The sequence below is a fragment of the Podarcis erhardii genome (genome assembly GCF_964252035.2).
Source record: "Podarcis erhardii genome assembly, chromosome: 6".
Taxonomy (NCBI): domain Eukaryota; kingdom Metazoa; phylum Chordata; class Lepidosauria; order Squamata; family Lacertidae; genus Podarcis; species Podarcis erhardii.
This window is the reverse complement of record NC_138510.1, coordinates 100225535-100248737: the sequence shown is the minus strand read 5'-3', so window position 1 is coordinate 100248737 and position 23203 is coordinate 100225535. Positions and strand designations below refer to the sequence as shown.

The 23203-nt window shown below is 46.8% G+C and overlaps 1 protein-coding gene across 1 annotated transcript; it reads left to right on the top strand.

Annotated features, from left to right (window-relative positions):
• Nucleotides 1-283: 283 nt before the first annotated feature.
• Nucleotides 284-17761, top strand: UCK2 (uridine-cytidine kinase 2). Its single transcript, XM_081867377.1, has 7 exons — nt 284-548; nt 7254-7413; nt 8772-8868; nt 13177-13319; nt 14878-14975; nt 15958-16006; nt 16348-17761. The coding sequence occupies exons 1-7, from the start codon at nt 417-419 to the stop codon at nt 16485-16487; spliced, it is 819 nt and encodes a 272-aa protein (XP_081723503.1). The 5' UTR covers nt 284-416; the 3' UTR covers nt 16488-17761.
• Nucleotides 17762-23203: the final 5442 nt, after the last annotated feature.

The following is a 23203-nucleotide window of genomic DNA, read 5'->3' as shown; positions in this document are numbered from 1 at the left end:
AGGGGGCCTTCCCCCAATCAGCGGCCTGGACGGTCGCGGCCTCTCTCTCTCTCTCTCTCTCTCAGCTTCCCCCCGCGCTGCCGGGACTTGATTGGCCCGCCCTCCCATCTCCCGCCTCCCCTCGCCCCGGCCGGCGGGCAGCGGGGAGGCGCGAGGAGAAAGGCCGTTTCTGAGGCGCCCCTAGACGCGCGTCTCCCGGGGCGGGAGCCGCCGCCTCTTTCGCCGACGCATGACTCTCTTGGCGCGCGGGCTGCGCCCGATGCGGCCGAGGGACACGAAAGAGCAGCCAGGCCGCCCCGGGGACCTGTACACGTGACGGGCGCTTCCCACGTGCGTCAGGCGGGAGGGGCGGTCCTGCGAGGGCCAGGCGGCGGGGAGGCCGAGGAGGCGCCGGCCGCAGGCGAGCGGGAGCGGCCATGGCCGGCGACAGCGAGCAGGGCGTGCAGGGCCGCGGGAGGCCGCCCGGCGACGGAGCAGGCGGCGGCGGCGGCGGCGGCGGCGGGGAGCCTTTCCTCATCGGGGTCGGCGGAGGGACCGCCAGCGGCAAGGTGAGCGGGGGGCCGGGCGGCGGCGGCGGCGCGCTTCCCGCTCCAGGCGCCTCTCTGCACGCGCTCAGAGGCACTGTCGCCATCCAGATGGAGAGCAGCCCGGCTGGGGCGGCTCTGCGACCTCACCGGCGCCTCCGGGGCTGAGGGAGGGGGGCTGGAGCGTCCCGCCACGTGCGCGCGGCCGCCGCGCCCCGACCTCCCCCGCCCCCGTGCGCGCCCGCGCTTGAGGCCGGCTGGCTGGAGCCCGGGAGGGGCGGCCGGGGGGCTTCGGGAGCGCGCGCGAGGGGGATCGGGCGGCCACGCGGCGGCCTCGAGGGCCGACCCGAGGGGGTTCTCCGGGCCCGGGGAGCTCCGGCCCCGGAAGTGGCCCTTTGTCAAGGCAACAGCTGCGCGTGGAGCTCATTGAAGTAGTGTAGGCTGATAGCGAAAAGTTTCCCCCCCAATACAGGTACAAGGATGGCATCCCTTTTTCCCCAGGCGCTGCTCTCCTGCCCCCGAGAGATTGGAGTGGTGGGAGGGGGTAGGTTTGCAGGCCTGCCGGTGAGTTGCTGGGAGCAGGTGCTGAGGGGGGAGCAAGCTGCTATAAGCAACAACCCCGTCGGGTTCCTTGTGCAGCTAGCTGGGTGTCTCCACATTCCCGCAAGACAAAAGCCAGATTCCGACTATCCTGTTCTGGAGGAAAATAAGAGCTTAGCCTGTCCTTCAGTGGCTAGAAAGCCCTCAGGGTGGCTTTGCTCTGCTGGCTTATCCTTTGGTGGCAGGAATATGGTCACGGACTGGTGGGATCCTTCTCTTTCTGCTTCTCCTGCAGCTGGACTGATGAAACTCTAGTCTTGTTTCTGTTTTCTCCCCTCAAGTCCTTAAGACCCTGCATGCTTGGGGGTTTATATACTGTATTAAAACAGCCATTTGAAAACTCTTGATACCCGCTCCCACATTTTTTCCAGGCTTTGTGTTGTTCCTGAGACTTGATAGTCTTGAAGCAAAACAGCATGTCAGAATTCTAGGTTTCATCTTGCACCTGCCCTTCCAAATAGCGGTTTGCAGTTTTTTTAAAATAATTTTTTATTAAGTTTTACACAAATATCTCCAATTAACAATTAACATATTTTCATCTTTTTGACTCCCCTCAGCTTCTCTGACAATCATCCGTATTTAAATTTATTATCTACGCATTCTCCAAAATTAGTATCGCCTTTTAAGATACCTTTGCAAACATATTTGCATTCTTGCAATATTCCTTATTCTTTCACAAAGCTTCTTTAAAACCCACTAGCGTTGTTTGCTCATCACATACACTCTTCAAATACTCAGAAAATTTTCCCCAATCCCCAATGAACTTGTGATCTCCTTGGTATCCTATTTTTCCAGTTAGTTTGTCCAGTTCTGCATATTCTGTTAACTTCATTCTCCATTCCTCAAGAGTCGGTAGTTCTTCCTGCTTCCATTTTTGGGCCATTAATATTCTCGCTGCAGTTGTTGCATACTGAAAGAGTTTATGATCCTTTCTATTTATTTCATTTCTTGTGGTTTGCAGTTTTGAGTGCTGCAGGTGCTTCCGTTCTGGGTTTCTCTGCAGATGTCGGGGGTGAAGGCAACACAGATGCCACCATTCCCTCAGCTTCTAAGAACCTTGAGAGCTGTTCCTCCATTTTTCTTAAACTATTTACTGAGCTCTATTAGGAAAACAAGTTAAGAGATGTTTTTAAATAGTGAGGTTTTTTGGTTTGAAATCACAACTCCCACTTTTAACAGCTGAACCAATTGGCCAGTAATTGTTTGTTTCCTATTAAATTGAATTAATTTGGCAATAATTTTTAATAATTTGAAAATCAATAAAAATAATTGAAAAAAGTAATTGTTTGTTTCCTGTTTAAGTATTTGACCAATAAGTTCCACCTCCCCAATTTTCCTTGTTTTCCAGTGTAAAGCAGCCAAAGTACAAGACAGATGTACTCATGGTAAAAATCAACAAGGTTCTCTTTGGGCTTTATATGTGAACCAAAAATAACAGCTAGCAAGGAAAGAGAGAGATCTTTAATCCAGGACCCCTGGATGGTTAAGTCCAGTCAAAGGTGACTATCGGATGCTTTTCAGGCCGAGGGAGCCAGCATTTGTCCACAGACAGCTTTCCAGGTCATGCGGCCAGCAGGACTAAACCGCTTCTGGCTCAATGGGAAGCTGTGCTCCTAGATACTCTGCTAGTATATGGGGAGAGAGGTGTCCTGGTGGTGACTGCTTGGGACCATGTGGCAGAACAAAATCTTGCTCCTTTCTAAGCCCTTTTCTAGGGCTGGGCGGTATCAATATAACATTCAGAACTGTTTTTTGAAGTCTGTATCATGATAACTGTTTAATAATTTATTTCTTGGCAATATATCACAAATCATGGGGGGGGGGGATGTGCTATGCACATATAGCCAGCCAGTGCTGCTTTTGATTCCTGTGCAGTTCAGCTCTCTGCTACCTCCTGCAGGGGCAGTGAGTCACAAGGCACTGGCAAAAGCAGCCAGCAGAAACTTCCCTCAGATGCTCTTGCTTTAAGCAGGCTAGTAGGTGGTGCACCAGGCTGGTAGGTGGCTTATGGAGATGCCGGTCTGAGCTGGCTCTGGGCTTCTTGGTGGAAGCCCCTTTCCCCCTTCCTTTCTCCTGTGAAACGTTATTTACTTCAGAATAAAAACAAAAACTTTGCCCTACTGTTTAAGCTTCTTTCCTCACTTCTCCCCTTCTACATGTTTGTGTGTGATAGTCTCCCCACCCTTGTTATCCTTCCCATTTTCTCCTTCTCACCCATGAACTCTCCCAATTCCCCCCTCCCCCCTTTCTTTCTCACCTTGTTTCACCAACCCTATACTTCCTTATGTGCTGCTACTGCTTCCTTTTTATTCCCTCCCACCTACCCCACTGGCAAAAAAAGGAAAGGGGAGAAGTGTTTTTATTTTCCGGGGGTGTTTATGTTGTTTGTTCCCCCTAAATAGTTTCCCTCCATATAAAAAGGAAGATTTTAGGAAGAGGTAAGTAAAATTTTATCATTTTTAGACCCGTTAGTAGTAGCAGTTGCCAAGACATTACCACATTTGCCTCTACATAGCTCCATCCTTATTTCAGACATTTTGATGTATTGGTATATCACAGTGTTGAAAACCAGATACCGCCCAGCTTAGCCAGTATTCCTTGGACGCCCTAACCCAGGCTTCCTCAACCTCGGCCCTCCAGATGTTTTTGGCCTACAACTCCCATGATCCCTAGCTAGCAGGACCAGTGGTCAGGGATGGTGGGAATTGTAGTCTCAAAACATCTTGAGGGCCGAAGCTGAGGAAGCCTGCCCTAACCTGTGATCTAGGATGTGCTGTACACTTCTCAATAGTTGAGCAGAAAACAGTTTTATTGTTAGAGATTCTTGCTTTTAGTCAATACTAAAAATGATTCCTGTACAACAGATTTAAGAATGAAGTGTAATTTGCTCCTGGATACACAAGCTTCTGACATACGGAAAAGAAAACAGGAAAAACCCTCTAGCTAGGCTAAATGGAAGGCTAGAGTTTAACACACCTTATCTGAACTCTCTTTAAGCATTTTCTGCTGGTTTTCCCCTGTGGAGAAGTGATTTTTGGCTTACCGAAAATATTGTGATATCTAGGATATTAGTGTAGGTATGATTGTGGACTAGTGTGTCAACTCTAAAACAAATGGTAGTTGTCCACTGGTGAGCAGCAGCAGCTCATGATATTATATAAACAAGTTATTTCTAATGAGTCTAAACCATGGGTGGGCAAACTAAGGCCCGGGGGCCAGATCCAGCCCAATCGCCTTTTAAATCTGGCCCATGGATGGTCTGGCAATCAGCATGTTTTTAAATGAGTAGAATGTGTGCTTTTATTTAAAATGCATCTCTGGGTTATTTGTGGGGCATTGGAATTTGTTCATTTCCCCCCCCCCAAAAAAAATATAGTCCGGCCCGCCACAAGGTCTGAGGGACAGTGGACTGGCCCCCTGCTGTAAAAGTTTGCTGACCCCTGCTGTAAACAGTTTAAAAATGAATGTCAATACAAAGTCCACCATCATTATACCCAGATGGTAGGGGGAGACTTGCTGAGAATGGGAATTTCTCCCGCTAACAAATCAATCATTCAGAAACAGGTGGGTTTTAAATCCTGCCACAAGTTAATAAAATATTTGGGAGTGCAGATAATTTAAAAATCTGTCAACTCTAAGGAAAGCAGGCTTTACACCATTAGTTTTACATGTACAACGGGATTTTAGATCTTGTAAAGACCTACATTTATCATAGTTAGGACGTACAGCTGCTGTAAATACAGCTTTCCTTCTGAAAGCTTGGTTTTTCTTTCAAGTGTTGCCTATCATAATATTGTCAAGCTGGCAGGCACTCCAAGGGTCATCTAGCCCAACCCCCTGCAACGCAGGAATCTCAACTAATGCATCCCTGACAGATGGCCATCCAACCTCTGCTTAAAAACCTCCCTTCCAGGAAGACAGTTCCACTGTTGAACAGCTCTTATGGTCAGGAAGTTCCTTTTAATGTTTAGTTGGGATCAGCTTTCTTGTAACTTTGTTCTACCCTCTGGAGAGGAGAAAACAAGCTTGCTCCCTCTTCCATGTGCCTCCCTTTAGATGTCACTCTCCTTCATGGTCATCTGTGAGGGGTTCTTTAATGGTGATTCCTGCATTGCATGGATTAAACTAGATGAGTCTTGGGGGTCCCTTCCAACTCTACAGTTGTGATTCTAAAACTTCCTTGTGTGGTTCAGGGAAGGAAGGGTTTCTGTTAAGCTTCATTGTTTGTACCCTACTAACTTATCCCCATTTCTAGGACACTTGCTTTAAGCTGTTACAGGCCTGAATGGGCTATTGCCCTCTTCCCTCCATTTTCCTTGCTGTTTTTTATTTTTGTTAACTGACCCTAGCATTGTGTGTTAACTCTGTTGGGTTGGCAGGATTTCTTGTCTGTCTAGGCTTGACTCCCATCAGCTTTCTGTAAATTCTGGGATTTGTCAGGTTATCTTGGGGTGTATATTTAAAAATCATCTTTAATTTGCAGATTTAAATACTGCTGTTTCTCCTGAGTATGTAGAAACCACTACCTTGTTTTTTGGTGGTTCCCTTTCACTTCCAGGCTGGCAGGTACTCAGTCATCAGAGTTTGCTATTAGGCCAGGGGATGGTGATAACTGAAGGCAATTGAAACATCAACTGTTAACATGTCAGTAGAAGCAAAGGTGAATAGAGGAAGATTGAGGGGAATTTGCCTGTTTGAACCTGTAGCAGTTGCTCATATCCTGGAAATAGGAATTGGAATTAGGGGGAATTCATCCCATGAGGTTAAAAGGCTCTCTGCTTCAGGACTGGCAGCCTTCTAGTACCATATAGCACACTGGGGAAAGTTTTTGATTGGGTGGGAAAGGGAGAAAGTGTCCTCAAAGAGTGCCAGAAATGTACTGTGAGATGTTTGTTCCAGGCTGACTAGAACCCTGATTTGGAGCACTCCTATTGGGGACTAAGGATAAATTGCAATATATTGTAGGTTTCCTATGGAATTTATTATAATGACTATGCGGAAAGGTAATAGCTAGAGATGTTCTGGAAGGGGAGGAGGCAAATGTTGCTCCCAGCTGAGCCAGTGAAGTGAGCTTTGCTTCCGGTAGAATGATCACAAGTTAGGAGCCCTGCAGAAAGTCTCAGTAAGCTCTTCTGCTGTCTGGTAGATTTATCCTGTTCCTTTGACTAGTGTAGCAAACTGGAGTACTTACAATGAGACTTCCTGTCAGGAACATCAGAACAGGCCTGCTGTGACCTTGACCTGGCCTGGGCTGAGCCCAAGTCCCGTAAAATAGTGGAGCGTTCCCTGCTTGGTCATCCCCCCCCCCCAGTGCCCAGATATGATGTACTTGATGAGTGCTGGAAAGAAGGTTGCAGACTGAGCTGGAAGCAAGTTGCACTACCCTTAGCCCCAGGTTGGGGAGGGATGGTCTGTTGACATTTGCAAGACCAGCAGGAGACATGAAATCCTCGCTGGGAGAGAAGCAGCTGGCCAAAGGACAGTCCAGTGGAAGGACAGAGCAGTGGGCCAAAGCCTATATAAGAATATATTTTCTGCCTATGATGACAATGCTCAGGTGCTGTCATTGCCTATTGCTCCGGCTACTGATTTTGAGATCCACCGATTTATATGTGAAAAGGGAAGCAGCTGATGATACATGCCTGCCCCTTCTGTCAGCATATTTCTACTGGAAAGGAAAAGATGGGGGTCAGGAGGTGCTTGGAATGCCTTCCAGCCAAGGGGCACAAACCTGTCTCCTCCCTGGCAAGGGAGAGGCAAGGAGATCAAATTAATTGTGGGTATGTAAGCTTGAAAGGGGTGAACTAACAGGAATGAAAGGACTGCCTGTTAATGAAGGACATGTATGCCTGCAACATTTATAAAAGAAGTTTTACATGCTTGATCCCTGTCCTATGAACATGTTCCTGCTGGACTAGGTGTTGCAGGGCCTTCACTTTTCTGTTCTATCCAGGGGACACAGTTATATATTTGGCAGATGTTGCCGTACTCCTTTCCAGAGGAGCCCCCTGCCCCTTGGAAGCTTGCGGATTAGTTGGGTCCTTTGCAACTGGAGGGTCAACACCTGTCAGTCCTTCAGTCCACTTCAGATTATGTTTCTCTCTCTCTCTCACTTTGCATTTTTTGCAGTCCTCTGTCTGTGCCAAAATAGTCCAACTGCTTGGTCAGAATGAAGTAGACCATCGCCAGAAACAGGTGGTGATTCTGAGCCAGGACAGCTTCTATCGTGTGCTCAGTACTGAGCAAAAAGCCAAAGCTCTCAAAGGCCAATTCAACTTTGACCACCCAGGTAACTCATCATGAAGCCTGGGAAGGGAGTAGAGGGGCATAGGCTTTTTCCTTAGCTTCTACTTAGACTTCCCAAAGACAGAACTGGGAAATTGCAATGTCAAAACAACCTGCCCTGCTCAAGAGAGATCATTTGAGAGCTGTTGAGAGGAGGCCCCACCTTGACAATAGGATAGATTGTTATTGCTGCTGTTGTTATTATTTATTAAATTTATATGCTGCCCTTCATCCATAGAGCTTAGAACAGTTCACAGCAAAAAAAATGCAAGATACATAATACATAATACATAAAAGAAGAAGAAAAACAAAACAATAACCCTTTCCCCTGCAAACCTCTTATGTTCATCCTGCTACTTTAAATTTGCTTGGAGTACAAGCTTAACCAATTCTTTCTTCCCTTCAGCTACCCAAGTTACATAATATACAATGTTCTGATCATTCATGATACTGATTATTGAAGTTTTAACAATAAGTAATGAATAATTTTTGATTATTCTGTAGATGAAGTGGCTACCTAAATTAGCAGGTTATAGGCCTCAGAAAAAGAGAGGTAGAGCTGATCCATAGCTATCAAAAATTAAATTAAAGCAATGATATACAGTATAGTGGAAAACAATATAAAGCCAAGGTGAAACTACAATGAGCAAAGAGCAAAGAAGCAGGGGGAGGAAGAACAAAGTAGAAACCAGGCCTCCTGTTGGCTCCCCCCCCCCCCATTGTCCAGGTACCAAAGCTGAAGAGGCCTTTTCACTCATTCCAAGATCCAGATTTCCCACTGCAGTGGAAAGTTCTGTGTAAACTTATTTCAGATAGAAAGGAACCATGAGAGCAATGATAATCTTGTTCACTCTGATGAAAGGACTGTTCCTCTCCACTGAGTGTGACAACCATTTCTCCCAAGCTTGAAACTACAGAATTGGAGAGGAATTATCTGGCAGTGATTCCCCCCCCCCCCCACCAATACCCAGAGGCTGTTTGGCCAAGGCTCCTGGATCACCTTTGCCAGGTAGAGCCAAAATGGCAGCCCCCCTCCCTTTCCTGTTCCAGAGCAGGAAATAAGAGTTTGGGGGCTTTCTTGGCTGGTGCTGCAGTCAGAGCCCACTAATTCCAAGCCATCCTTTCATTCAGAGGCTTCCTTGGCCACTGCTGTCAAGTGGGACTGGGTAGAAACCTGGCAGGCACAATTTCTGGTTAGCCAAAAATTGTATCTTTCTCGTGATCCAGAAGACTTCACCTAACTAGGAAGGTTTTGTGGGACGTTTATGCTTTCCTCTGAGGCTTCCTCTGCCTCACTAGGGAGATCTACCTCGCACTGAGAGACACAGCTGTTTAACTTCCCCTCTCTCATTCTTGCTACAGATGCCTTTGACAATGAGCTGATCGTCAAAACTCTTAGGGAGATATTGGAAGGGAAAACAGTTCAGATCCCCGTTTATGACTTTGTCTCTCATTCTCGGTAAGTCTGCTTCTCCCCTCTTTTGCTCTGTGCTTTGGATGTGGCGCTTTCCATCTGCATTGCTTCTCATTAGCAGATCCTTCCAGTGAGCCCATGGTGGAAAACATTTGCATAAAATGTAAATGCTGCATCTTGCCCCGAAACCAACCTTTAATATCTAATGGTCTAGTCGAAGGAAAATTGTAAAACAGTTCTTCCTACTTCCCTCCTGTTTATCAGAGGTAAACACTAATCTAGTGTTTGCTTTGGTAGAAGAAAACAGAGGTGAACTCCCATGTTGTGTCGGGTGCGTTCCCTGCAATGAAATGGCAAGAAAGGAGCTGTTGCCTTCATTCAGTTTCACTATTCCAAATCCAGTGAATTGTAGCCTAGTGGTCTTCAACTGGTGGGTCGGGCCCCACACATGGGTCACACCCTGATCCAAGGCTGGTTGCGACATGAGCACTCCAGTATGCAACTACATGGTAAAAGATTAAGAAATGGTTCCCGAAAGGCATGTTTGCTCTAGACGTGGGTCTGAGAAGGTAGGAGGTACTTGGTCTAGAGTTTATTTTTGGGCAACTCCATGGCAATGATGCCGACGAGACATAATTTCATCTCCTCCCCCATTGCATCTGCCCTCTTCCTGCCAACAAACCAGAGCTATTCCAAATGATGAGGGGCCTTTTAAAGCTGGACTCCTCAGAGAAGTTGAAGGGATCCATGGAAGCAGACTGTGAACATTGTGCGTGCATCTTGTGAATGAAATCTCTTACATCCTCTCAGTTTAGGCTCCTTTGGTACAGGGCCACTTACCAATGTGGATGGGTTCTTTTCATGTTTCTATGTTTGCTTTTTAGCTTGCATAACCTGAGGAGGTAGCAAGTTGTGACATATCAGCAGGGAGCTTTCCCTGATCTCCTTTTTGTACTGTTTTCTCAGAAAAGAATCCTGAATCCAGTCAGACTGAAAGAGCGTTAGACTCATAATCTGGTATCTGAAGTCTCTCAGCCCCACTTGCCTCACAGAGTGTTTGTTGTGGGGGAGGAAGGGAAAGGAGAATGTTAGCCGCTTTGAGACTCCTTAGGGTAGTGATAAAGCAGGATATCAAATCCAAACTCCTCTTCTTGACAAATCCAAGACTGTCCATTCTAAGCCCTACAGACAAGGATCATTCCCAGTAGGAAAAAAATAAGAAGGAAGCAACTTTAGTTTTGCATTCCCAGATCCCACAGAACATTGTAAACTATCATTGGAGGCACAGTTGTGCAGTCTTAGCACTTGGGGAAGGTATCAGTGAGAAATTTAACAGAAATGCCTTTTTAAACCAATAAATCCATTTTTGGGGGTGGGGAGAAGGCAGCAAATCACACATACAGATTTTATGGGGTGTGACTTATCAAGTATTGTGGCTGCATAATTCCATTACACCCAAATAACAGATTAATTTAGAAACTCAGAGTTTGCTTTAAAAACTGGGTGATGAAAGGTAGATGGTCCAGAAGAAAGAAGTGAACTTGAAATCCTATGTTTCTGGCACAAGAAGCTCTGCACTACCCAGGGACATCAGCTAGCAAAACTGAGCTTTATCTGGTGGTGAATGCAGACTGTCAAAAGTCACCAAAACTCCCATGCAGAGTCCCAATGAAGGGCACTTTTCCTTGCCAGTTTCTAACGTGCCAATAACTTTTCTCAGCCTGGAATGAAGTCTTATTACAAATAGAAGTCTTATTACAAATAAGCTGAAATCTTATTAAAATTAATGGACACAGAAATTGCAGTAAATACTAGTAAATACTGTGACATGGAAAGTTAACATTATAAGAAAGTAAGAAAACAGCTCACCCTAATAAAGCACTCCACTATCAGGCAGGTGACCTGAAAACAGGAGACATTTAAATTTGAGGATGAGAAAATCCAAAGAAGTCAACCTGAAAGTTTTCTTAATTAAATGGATCAGTGAAGTATGCCTGGACATGCAGTGGTAGAGGAAGACATAAAATAACTAATTAAACTCTAGGACCAAGATCTCAACAGGCAGTCTTGATACATTTCACTAGGTACCCTTTCAGGCTAGAGGAGATGAGAGTCAGAACATCTTGTGCAACTTGGATTGGGTCCCAATTTCAAATGTATCAGGATCCTTGCCCTGAAACTCCAGAAGCACAAATCTCACTGCCATTTCACAGAATGCCTTTGTAAAGCAAGACCTGCTTCTCACTGGGGCTTTGCATTTAAGCTGCTGTTTCTCAACAAATGAAGTGGCACAAACTGCAAGGATACTGGAAGCTCTGGACATTGAGGTACCACAGTCTGTGGAGCTACCACATGAAAGAGGTTATTACAACCTTGACCCCTGTATGGGACAGCTGTGTATTCCTGCATTGCAGGGGGTTGGGCTAGATGATCCTCAGGGTCCCTTCCAACTCTGATTCTGATTCTATGATTGTAACTTATTTGAGCAGAAAGGTAGCCCCAAAAACCTGGAGATAGCATTTGTGGGAGGAGGAGGAGGAGAAAAAACTGAGATAAGAGAACTAGAGCCCATAATCTCTTGCAGCTTCCTCCTTTAAAGGAGAATAGTGTCACCTGTCTTCCTCTTTGGGGGAAAAAGTTATAGATATTTCCAATTAAATACCTTTCCCAGTGGTTTCCAGTTCCTGTCTTCTCCTCACCCTCCCTGCCAAACTGCTTAGTTCTCGAACGTTTTGGCTCCCGAACGACAAAACCCGGAAGTGAGTGTTCCAGTTTTCAAATGTTCTTTTGGAAGCCAAACATCCAACAGGGCTTCCGTGGCTTCCGATTGGCTGCAGGAAGTTCCTGCAGCCAATCAGAAGCTGCACTTTGGTTTTAGAATGTTTTGGAAGTCGAATGGACTTCTGGAACAGATTCTGTTTGACTTCCAAGGTAGGACTGTATATTGGTTTCTCTTGTTCCAATACTTTTGTGTAGTTTTCCAGTGCTGATAAAAAATATTTGAACATGCAGTGTTAAGGTCTCTCACCACTATTCAAGTTTAGATTATAAACACCTTCCAGATTTGCTATCTTTGCTTATGAAGCCAAGGATCCATGGGTAGTGCTGTAGAAATAAACAAAAACCACTGGAAACATCTAAAGTAATTTTTAGTGACATTTCTGATGCTAAAATTCAGTACTTAGAGTCTTTAGTCTTATAATTCTGTTGTTTTTGTAGTGTATGGCTCAAGACATAGGTAAAGGTAAAGGGACCCCTGACCATTAGTTCCAGTCGTGACCGACTCTGGGGTTGCGGCACTCATCTCGCTTTATTGGCCGATGGAGCCAGCGTACAGCTTCCGGGTCATGTGGCCAGCAGGACTAAGCCACTTCTGGTGAACCAGAGCAGCGCACGGAAACACCGTTTACCTTCCCGCTGGAGCGGTACCTATTTATCTACTTGCACTTTGACGTGCTTTCAAACTGCTAGGTTGGCAGGAGCAGGGACCGAGCAACGGGAGCTCACCCCGTCGCGGGGATTCGAACCGCCAACCTTCTGATCGGCAAGTCCTAGGCTCTGTGATTTAACCCACAGCACCACCCGCGTCCCTTGGCTCAAGACATACTACCTCACAAAATGTTTGAAAAACAGAATATTGGGATGCCTTCAAACTTGCACATTTATTAGGGCATAAGCTTTTATGGACCAAAGTTCATTTCATCAGTTATATGCCTCTCACTTGAGGATTACTCTGCACCCATCTAAGAATCTTGCGCATATCTGGTGCCTTAAAAGAAGCAGCTGAGAACTATAAAAAGTTTGCAACAAAAGTCTTTAACTCTTTGGAGGAGTGACTCCATGTGTCAAAAATGAGGCTGCTTCCTGCACATCTTTTGTCTGTCTGTTCCTAAACTACCATTTTTAGTTCATGGATCTGTTTGAGAACTTTCGAGTCCTCAGTTGTAGTTCACGGGCATACTGAGTTCTGAGTGATAGGCTTGGGAAAGAGAAAAAAACAATCCTTTATGTGCTCATCCCTTCCTTTTCTTGAAGTTAAACCAATCAAAGTTTGGTTTTTTCACTTATTTCTTGGGCTGAAAAGAATTCTCAGGAAATTGCAGTCCTATGTGGATGGAGCAACAAACTGCTCCCAAACATTTTATTTATATATATTTATATATATTAATAATTATATTTCATGTTTTGGCTCCATGTTACCTAAACATATACAAATAAATAAAACTAATTTAAATGTGAACAATAGCCTAATAAAACAAAAACAGGAGCATCATAAGAGCTTTGGATCAGACCCTGTTGTCATCTGCATGGCTTTCCTGACCATGCATTAATCTCTTTTGCGCATATTAACAGGAAAGAAGAGGCAGTGACTGTGTACCCTGCTGATGTGGTGTTATTTGAGGGCATCCTGGCCTTCTACAACCAAGAGGTTCGGGACCTATTCCAGATGAAGCTCTTTGTGGACACAGATGCAGACACCCGACTCTCCCGCAGGGGTAAGTTGGTAGCCTTTTCAGATGAAGAGGGGAGTAAAAAAGTTTATTTTTAAAATGAAGTTCACAACAGTACAAAAGCAAAGCATTGCACTTGAGTATAATGTGGTGGTGGTGGTGGTGAGGGAAAACCTTGTTTTCCCATAGTTGTCAGGCTTCCATGTTGGCTGATCTGAGCTTTCTGCTCTCCTACTTTCAATGCCCACCGGGTTCTGGGGGATGGGGGGTGGAATGCTTTCTAAAGACACTGAGTCTTGTCAGCTGTCTCTCCCCTGGTGCTGCTGCTGCTTCCTATTCCTCTCCCAATATTTCCCAGCTTCTCCCCTCTGCAGCCTTTCAGCTGTGACCTCTCACAAACTCCTGTTGTCAATCTGCGCTGTCTCCTTCTTCTCTGGCAGGTTCAGGTGGAGGAGGCGGTATCCACCATTCCTCCGCCTCCTCTACCCAGTCCCTGACAAGAGTGGAGGAAGGGGGTGCTTTGTGGGTTGTCATTACCCACCCTTTCGAAAGGGTACATCTAGGGGCAGGGCAGCCCCCTTGCCCGTTCAACTTCTGCCAGCTCCACTGCAAGACACGGTTGCTTCCTCAGCCAGCAGCCCCCAGGCACAGCACAGAAAAGTTGGGAAAGCCATTTTGAAAAACCTTTACTTTGTCTTCCTACACTCAATCTGTTCCTCCGCCCCCTGCTTTTTGGCTTCTGCCTCCAGCAGTAGTTTTCTCTCTCCCTCCCGCTCTCTTCAGCTGCCTCCTTCCCCCAGGGCCTTGCAAACCTCTGGAGGCTCCTGGTGGTTCAGGGTGGAGGAGGTGGAAAAAGGATGGAGAACAGTGGAGCATTTACTGTGAAGATGGAGCTCGCCTGGATGAACATTGGCCCCCTGGGGCACCTGTACAGGGTACCCCGGGAGTTCCTCACCCCAGGAGGTTACTCCCTGGCTGCAGAGTTTGTGGGGCACCTGCAAAGGCCCATTTGGGTGCTGTCTCCCCCTGGGATGTGACTTTTGCCCCCGAGGGGCTAGCCTGGCTTGTATAGGCTTTGGGCCTGCCCTTCCCTCCTGCAGACCCCATGGTCCAGCAGCATCTCCCAGTTGGAAGGACGCCTCCAGTTGGGAGGGGCAGCAGCTTCCTCATGTGAGCAACCTGGAGGCAGACACAGCTAAGAGCTGTTGGGGCTGCTGAGCCCACCGTCTGTGGAGGCTACTGTTCAGCACCGTGGGAGTGGCCCTGTGGTGTCTTACATGCATCTTGTTCCGCATTGCAGAAGTCTCATACTCCTTTCCAAGCTGGCTTTGTGTAGCACAGTGTTGTATTTTCCTCACCCAGCACAAGTTCCTGTTCTTATTAACTTCTGGGGTGGGGGGGTGGGACACTGTGGTATTCAAGTTTTATTTCCTTTGTTTAAAGAAAAACTATCTCTGTAGTTTAAGCCTTGCTCTTTGCAGAAAAAGAAAAAGCAAGCCGCTTAGAGCACCATATTCTGCTTGGCTGAGCAACCTGTCAGTGTAGCTGTGTTCTAGCTCTGCTGCTGTCAGTCTCCTCCTCATGGTTTCTTTCCCCCCTGCAGTTCTCCGAGACATAAGCGAGAGAGGCAGGGACCTGGAGCAGATCTTATCTCAGTATATTACATTTGTGAAGCCAGCCTTTGAAGAATTCTGCTTGCCTGTGAGTAAAGGATATGGTAGCCCCAGGGCTTTTGCATCTCTGTCAGTGCTGGGCTGGCCTCTTTGTGAGTGCCTGGGAGGCTCACAAGGGGGAAAGATTTGTTAGGTGCTTTCTCTTCCCAGTTAGAGCTTTGTATTCCTGTCCATGAGAGAGATTAACTTTGGATATTTTTTGTGCTGGACATTCCACAAACAGGTGCTCAAAATAAATTGTGGCATATGAAGTTGGTTTTTTGCAGGCTCTTTGCACTTGTCACAATTTCTCACACTTTTATCTGTTACCATAAGGGCTGAGGGCTTTCTGTGAATGCATCCCTGCTGCAATTCCAGGGTCTCTTTCTGCAGAGCTTCCTCAAGTGATCCTGCAACAGCTGCCATATTATTTAAGTTTTGTCACACTTGAAAGATGTAACAAATGTATCATGGCATAAACTTCTGTAGACTAGATACTGTGTAAAAAGTGCACACAAATCCATATCTCATGGGTGTGCATGTTTTTTCCTTGTTATATAACTTTATTATCATTAATAATAATAACTTAAAATTAATTTTCTCTATGTCTCCAGTTCAGGGAAGGGCTATCAGTGGCAACTCTGCACTGTGTGTGTGTTCTGTCTCCACTGTCAGGCAATATGTCTCTGAATTGCAGTTTCTGGGAATGACAGGTGGAGAGAGTTATGCTCTGGCTCTGGGAGGCCACTGTGAGTGCTGGACTAGTTGGGGCTTTGGCCTGATCCAGCAGGCTCTCCTTATGTACTTAAGGGGCCACAAAGTCTCCTCTTTTTTGCTGTGAAATGTGGAAGCTGGCAGCAGTTCTGCCAGGGGAAAAGGGGAGCAAGGAAATGTATTTTCAGCATTCATTATTTCATCAGCTGTTTGAGCTGAGGAGAAAAAATTCTAAAGCAGTTCTCTCAAACGGGTATGGGTAACAGCTCTGGATTTCATCTGCAGCACCCTGTAATGTGATTTTATCTTTCTGGCAGACCAAGAAGTATGCTGATGTGATTATCCCAAGGGGCGTGGATAATCTTGGTAAGTAGTTGACGTTCCAAGTACAATACTTGCTTTTGACTTGTGCAACTGTTTCTGGAGAATGTGAAACTGGAGAGGGTAATTATGAGGATTTGGGTTTCTACAGCCTTGGAAACAATGCAACAATTCCTTTTCTTATTCCTGCATTGCAGGGGGTGGGATTAGATGACTCTTGGGGTCCCTTCCAACTCTGCAAGAAAAGGATAGATTTGTTGAGAGAGGACCATGGTGTGGAGTAGAGTGAGATGTTGAGTATGTGTGGAGGGTGATGAGGCATTTTGAAGGAAACTTGGGACTCTATGCGGACTATATTCTAATCACTCCTCCTCTTCTCTGCCCAGTGGCCATCAATCTGATTGTGCAGCACATCCAGGACATTCTGAACGGAGGCCTTGGCAAGCGCCAGCCCAACGGCTGCCTGAATGGCTACACTCCTCCCCGACTGCAACAGCACTCAGAAGCAAGCAGCCGGCCACATTGACCTCAGGGCTGCTGCCTTAGGAACTGAATGCCCTTGGTTCCTGCCCTGTATTTACAGCCCCATGTACAAACACGCTTGCCGGGCTTGGTGGCTTCTTTTCTGACTGATGGATAGATTGATGAGTCTGTGCTAAGGACTCTTGCTTCCATGGTCAGATTTTGCCTTCCTAGGGTGGCTCTGCTCCAAACTCCATCACGGGGCAATACATTCCTACAGTGAGGATGCTGATGATTTCTAGGTTTTGTGGAATGGAAAGGTGGCATCTCTGTCTTTGGGGAAGATGGTGCTGTGTGCAAGGCATTGGGGGAAGGAATTGAACCAGAACTGGGTGCCCAAATGGCTCTGCCACTAGCTTCATATCACATCTGGACCTCAGGTTTGTATTATCAGCTAAGAAGGGAGGGAAGGGGGTAAGGAAAGCACCATTTTGTGCTTTCAGAAATGTAGATCACTGGGCTCTGCTATGATGAGAGATGGGGGAGCTGTTAAGAGAGAAAGGTTTCAACTGAAGTCTCACCTGGGCTCAGAATGCCCGTTTTCATCCCCCTACTGCTGAGCAATAGTTCTGCAATGGGCTAATCTTAAAAGTGATGAGAGCAAGGCAGACACAGCTCCCGAGTGCTGCTTGGCTTTTAGCCTGCACCCATGTGACTATATGGCCACATACTCTCTGCCTTCCCAAGTATTCCTGAGCCAGCATCAGAACTGGTATTCATCTGATGCCTTTGGATCACCAGAAGTTCTGCATGTTCATCCTAGTGGTGCTAAACACAAGAGTGTTGTGTGTCCATCCCAGCCAGGGAGCAATGTATAGATACTGACTTGGATGAGCAGGGCTAATAGTGAGCATTTCTGACTGGGCCCTGGGAATGAATGGGGAGTGACCAGGACACAGGAAAAGGGGTGCCTGTGCCATGGTGCTCAGTGTAGGGTTGTGCTGATACGGATTGAAGCAGTCAACAATGTTTTCTACCACCCCCGCCCACCTTAATGGTGTGGTTGGAGAGAGAAGGTGCTTGTATGTCCTCTGGTGTTTTGGGTCCTGGCTGGCTGACAAGCCACAGCTAAATATTAGCAGCTTCCTGCTCCTGTCCTAGAAGGGGAATAGGAAGAGCCACTTGTTTTGCCTGCAAGTCTAGGAGGCTTGTTCTTCAGGGTTTAGATGGAATTTCTGGATAAGGTCAGGTGGGAGAACTCTTGGGACTTTGCTCTTTTCCGTAATTATTGCTTTCAAGATGTAATATTCAGACTTAATAAAGGTGGCATGAAAAGTGTATTGTGGTTTTTGTTTATAATTTTGGTCACGCTGAATACTCTTTCCTAGGCGTAACATCAGGTGCTCTACAATTCTGTATTTAAAAAGATCTCCTGTAGCATACACATTGAACTCATCTGTATGCATGAGTTCTGTTTGCACACATAAACTATGCCATTCTACATGCATTATCGTAACGTGCCTTGCAAAATTTAGAATGGTCTCTTTTTCTGAACAATGAATGAGGGCTGGGAACATGTGACAAAAGGAGAATGGGCTGTTGCTGCACCTAAAAATAAAGTTGCGAAAGGTGCAGAAAAAGGCAACCCAAATCATGAAGAGGCTGGAGCAAGTCACCTGTGGGGAGACCTTACAGCATCTGGAGCTGTTTAGTTTAGAAGGAAGTTTGGGGGAGAGATGAAAGGGCTTTCACAAAATGATGCACGCTGTGGAGAAAGGGGCCAGTGAGATCCTGAGCTTCCCCCGCTTTGGACCTCCTGTCTCCGAGCTCCCCACTCGCATGTTAACCCAGAACCACTTTGATTTTGTTCTTTGGCACACCACCCTTAACCGATTGAGATGGCATGAAACACTTGCTCAGCAGAAAGGCAAGGCCAGTTTCTGTCCATTATACCAGACATTTTTAGCTGGGCTGAAGCTGTCTTTCTCTAGCATTGAATGGATTAACTTGAGTGACAGCCCAAGCCAACCATCTGGCTCGCTCCTCCCCCTTGCCTGCAACAGCAGATTAGTTGGGGCCGAGCGGGAGGGAGACCCAAAGGATGCCTGTCATGGTAATGGGAGGAGAGGATTTCTGAAGTTTGCCCTGCACCAGTTGCACCATCATTTCCTAATAGATGAATTTGGTTGTGTGATAGATTGGATTTCTCTGTTAATAAATACCATAATTTCCTATGGTTGTCTGTTATAGCAAAACAACTGAGTTTTGTAGTGCCTAAAATATTTTCAGTTTGATATTCAGTTTTTCTTTCCAATCTTGAGACCACAGTATCCTTGACTGTGTATTGGGAGGTGCTGTATTTCAATGCTGCCCTTCCTCCCTGTGCAGTTTGAGTACATACCGAGTAGGGCAAGGGGAGTGTTTTTTGCCCCCCCCCCCGGCACTTCTGCTATGGGATCCCACAGGGCACTATTTTGTCCCCAAATCCTATTTAACGTCAACATGAGCCTGATATTGGTAGCTGTTTTAGAGCGCAGGGTGGTCAGTATTCTGATGGCGCACACCTGTTTCTCCTTAACATTTGCATAGGGCGTGGCTGAGCAAGCCCTGGACCCAGGGCCAGAATGTAGTGGCAGACTGGAAGAGGGCCAACAAATGGAGTGTGAGTGGGTAGGCGGCTCCCAGGTACAGCTGACAAACCCATTTCCTATTCTGAATGGGGTTGCTCTCCCTCTGAAGGAGCAGGTGCCTTGCTTGTCATTGGAGGCTGAAGTGTTTCAGGTGGTCCATCAGCTACATCTGGATAAGGGTAGTCTAGCCACTCTAGTCCATGCACTGGTGACCTCCAAACTGGATTGCTGAAAAGTGAACTTTGTGAGCCTGCCTTAGGCCTAGTCCAGAACTCCAGCTGGTGCGAAATGCAGCAGTCAAACTTCTGATGGGCGCAGATGGTTGACAGAACACTTCTGCTAAAATTCACCCCCCCGCAAACATTCCTCAGATGAAAATAGGGACATTTCTCACCCCACCAACTGACCCTCCTCGCCCACCCTCTGAGCATTTCCACCACCGTTACACCAACGGGACACAGCACCATCCCGGAAAAATCCGTCAATCCTGATTTGATTTGATTTCATTCTTTGGTAGATTTGCAAAAAGAAAAATACACCAATAAATTTTAGAAAGGGGACAAGATTAGATGCGGACACTCAAAGCTTTTTTTAAACAAAAAAAAAAAAGCAGGACTCCTTGTGCTCCACTCTGCTCCCCCTTTATACCTGTCCTTCAGAGTCGGAACGTCACACAGGGCTGGTCTTTGGCAGCAGCCTCTCCTACACAGCTGCTACAAGCTGCCCAAGAGAGGAGGCTGGCGGCAGCAGCCCAGGAGAGGCAGTGGGATGCTCCCAATGTAGCCACCGCTGCACCACAAGCACTGGCTCCTCCCTAGGCTTGGTGGTGGTGGCACCAGTGGGGGAAAGAGGGACATTCTGAGATCAGATCAGAAACTGGGGTGTCTTTCATAATTCCAGGAACTTCCCTGGAAAATAGGAACACTTGGAGGGCATGAAAACAGCTGCACTTGCTGCCCATATGCTGCCGGGCCAGATTCAGTCCACAAAATTCTTTACCTCCTTGGGTCCAGGATACCCTAAGGACTCCCTCAGCCTTTCTACCCCAGCTCAATCACTGAGATCATTCGGAGAAGAGCTAATAGTGGCTGCCTATGTTTCAGAAGGAAGGGGCGCGGGTGGCGCTGTGGGTTAAACCACAGAGCCTAGGACTTGCTGATTAGGTGGTCAGTGGTTCGAATCCCCACGACGGGGTGAGCTCCCGTTGCTCGGTCCCTGCTCCTGCCATCCTAGCAGTTTGAAAGCACGTCAAAGTGCAAGTAGATAAATAGGTACCGCTCCGGCCGGAAGGTAAACAGCGTTTCTGTGCGCTGCTCTGGTTCGCCAGAAGCAGCTTAATCATGCTGGCCACATGACCCGGAAGCTGTACGCCAGCTCCCTCGGCCAATAAAGCAAGATGAGCGCCGTAACCCCAGAGTTGGCCACGGCTGGACCTAATGGTCAGCTTTACCTTTTATGTTTCAGAAGCCCAAATGGGTTCAGCCAGAAGTCAGGTATTTAGCGTTCCCAGTGTCATACCGTGAAATGCCCTTCCAGCAGAGATTTGGCAAGCACCCTTGCAGCTGGTTTTCAGATGTCTCTTTAAGACCCTTTTGCCAACAGGCCTACTCAGTTGTTTAAAGTTTATCAGGCTGAGTTGGTCATTTTTAGCAGGACATTAGCCTGGAACTTTGAGGGGGCCCTTCCTCCTCTGGAGTTGGTCTCCCAGCCCCAAATGGCAGTGCTGCCTCCCCCCCACTCCCTGGTCTCCTGAACTTAAGGGGATAATTTCTCCATCAACCGCCTCATTATTTGAAATTTGCCAGAGAAGCCCTACTGAAAACACACACATGTGTTGGGTTAGGAATCATGTTAACATCTTTGAACCATAACCAAGAAATGAGAAAATCAAAGGTTCTGCAGATGTGAGACAGATCATCGGAGCCTCTAGTTTAGTCATTTTCCTGGTTGATGAACGTCCACGGAATCCTCTCCCAAATGTTACTGACATTTGGAAGCCAGAGCTTTAAACCTGCCCCATCTCCCCTAAATAAAGGAAACAGCCTTCTGTTTGCAATACATGATGTATTTGACAATTTGTTTAAAACCCCAGAAAAGTGGAATGCAACATTGCCTGACCCTCTATAAAATTCAGAGATAAAGAGCAATCCCCTCCCCATTTCAGATTAAAGTCAGTGTTTTAAGGCACTCTGCAAAGCCCGCTTGCCTCTTCCTTCCCTGCTTCCAGTCTTTTCAAAATGGCAGAATACCTGATTTTTCTTTCCAAAGTGACTTCCACATGCTGCTCCTATAAATATCTCTGGAAACTGGCAACATCTAATACTGCAGGAGTAAAAGAAACACACACACACCACAAAGGGAGAAGGAAGAAAACTGAGGGTGCAAGGGCAGAGGCAGTTTTAGAGTATTATGACCAGTTTGGCTGCACTGGACACCGCACAACGCTGTAGAACAGAGCCCCAAGAGGTGGGGCTGCCAAATTTTAGTGACATGCTGGGCAGCACTGAAATTTGAGAGCCCAAAGTCTGCTACTGGTGAGGGCGATCCAAAAAGAGCAGACAAAGGTATGAAAGGAGAATCACATCAAAAGGAATAGATTCAACCCTCTTTCTCCAACCCCCTCAACTGATTTAATGGAAGTTGTATTCATAGCCACCAATCCTGTTGATAAAGGACAATGACAAGGTTGAAGCTTAAGACAACAAATAGCACATGTGAGAAAATCATCCCTCCCTATGTATAGCTCTCTGTTTCAGTACAACCGACTCCACCCTCCATTTTCTGTAGACCTTTCATACTCAGGAGCTCACCTGAGGAGGGTGCATGTGTCTCTTAATTGAAAAAATAACTTAAAATAAATAGATCAAATAAATAAGCTGAGTAAGTACCCTTCAGTTTAAAGGAGTTCATGTTCAAGTCCACAACACAAAGTGTGCTTGCTTCCCTGATGCACAACATTAAGATAAGCACAGAATTTGGCATGGAGCTACGCAGAGTGGAGTTGTGGAGGGCTGCTTTCTCTGGGCTCATCCACACTTCCATTTACCCTGTCGCTCCCCCCACCCCTGGGAAAACCTGTGGGTTAGCACTGAATTGGAACAAACAGCCGTTGGGTTTTCTGCAGATGTAGTGCTAAAAGAGCAGGCTTCCTGGGGGATGCAGCAGGGCAGAGGCAAAACTACTCAGACCTGTGCTTGCTAAGCAGAGGACAAGTGTGGGATAAGCCCAGGGTCCAGCGCGGGAACAGCTTCCTCGCAAAAAGGGCAAGGCGTTTTTAGCAGAGTTGCCGCCACACAGCTCTGAGATTTGTGAGAGCCAAGGGGGAGGCTGCTCTACTCTTGAGGCCCCAGAAGATGGCTCTGAAAAGTCCATAAGGGTTTACTGGCTCTAGTGGTGAAGGCAGACCGGCCAGCCTGCTGCAAAAGATGTCTTGGGGATGTGGCTCCTATGCATCCACCCTGGAGGCTGGAGCTCATTGTGCAAAGGCACAGGTGTGACATGCATTTGCACAAAAGGCAGCTGGGCACTGAAGAAGGTTAATGTCCAGTTTCAGAGCTGGAGAAAGTTTGTGAGTCCCCATTCTACAAAGAGGCTCTATTTTTATCCCTGAGAGATGTTGGATCCTTTCGAAACAGCCTTTTGCACCCTGGTGCTCTCAGCCTGCAGTTTGGACTATAAGCATGTTGCTGGAGATGATGGAGTTTGGTCTAAAACAGCAGGAGCACATTGGGGGAGGCTGCTTCAAGAAGATGGGGGAACCATTTCAAAACAACATGGGCAACTGGTAAGATTGCATACATTTGGTAGAGGCAACGATTACAGATTGGTAGGGTCCAGAAAGTCCACTTAACTGACCCAAGGTGCAATTTGCCACACAGTTCCCTGCAACTTAACCCACTGAATCCAATTTATGGCAAGTTGCAAGTGGGATCCAGTAAAATGTTCTAAGATAGCCTGAAGAACTGGGGAAAGCAAAGACTGCCAAGGCTGCCAGCCCCTAGGAAGAGAGTTGAAGCAGTGCAGGCAGGATGTTTTATTGTGGCAATGGCTGTTGCTGGATAATGTGCACAAAACTTAGCAGAGTAGAAAGGAAGCTCATTCTCAGCCATAGTTTTTGTCTTCTAAGGTGGAGTGGATAGCGGCTGAATCA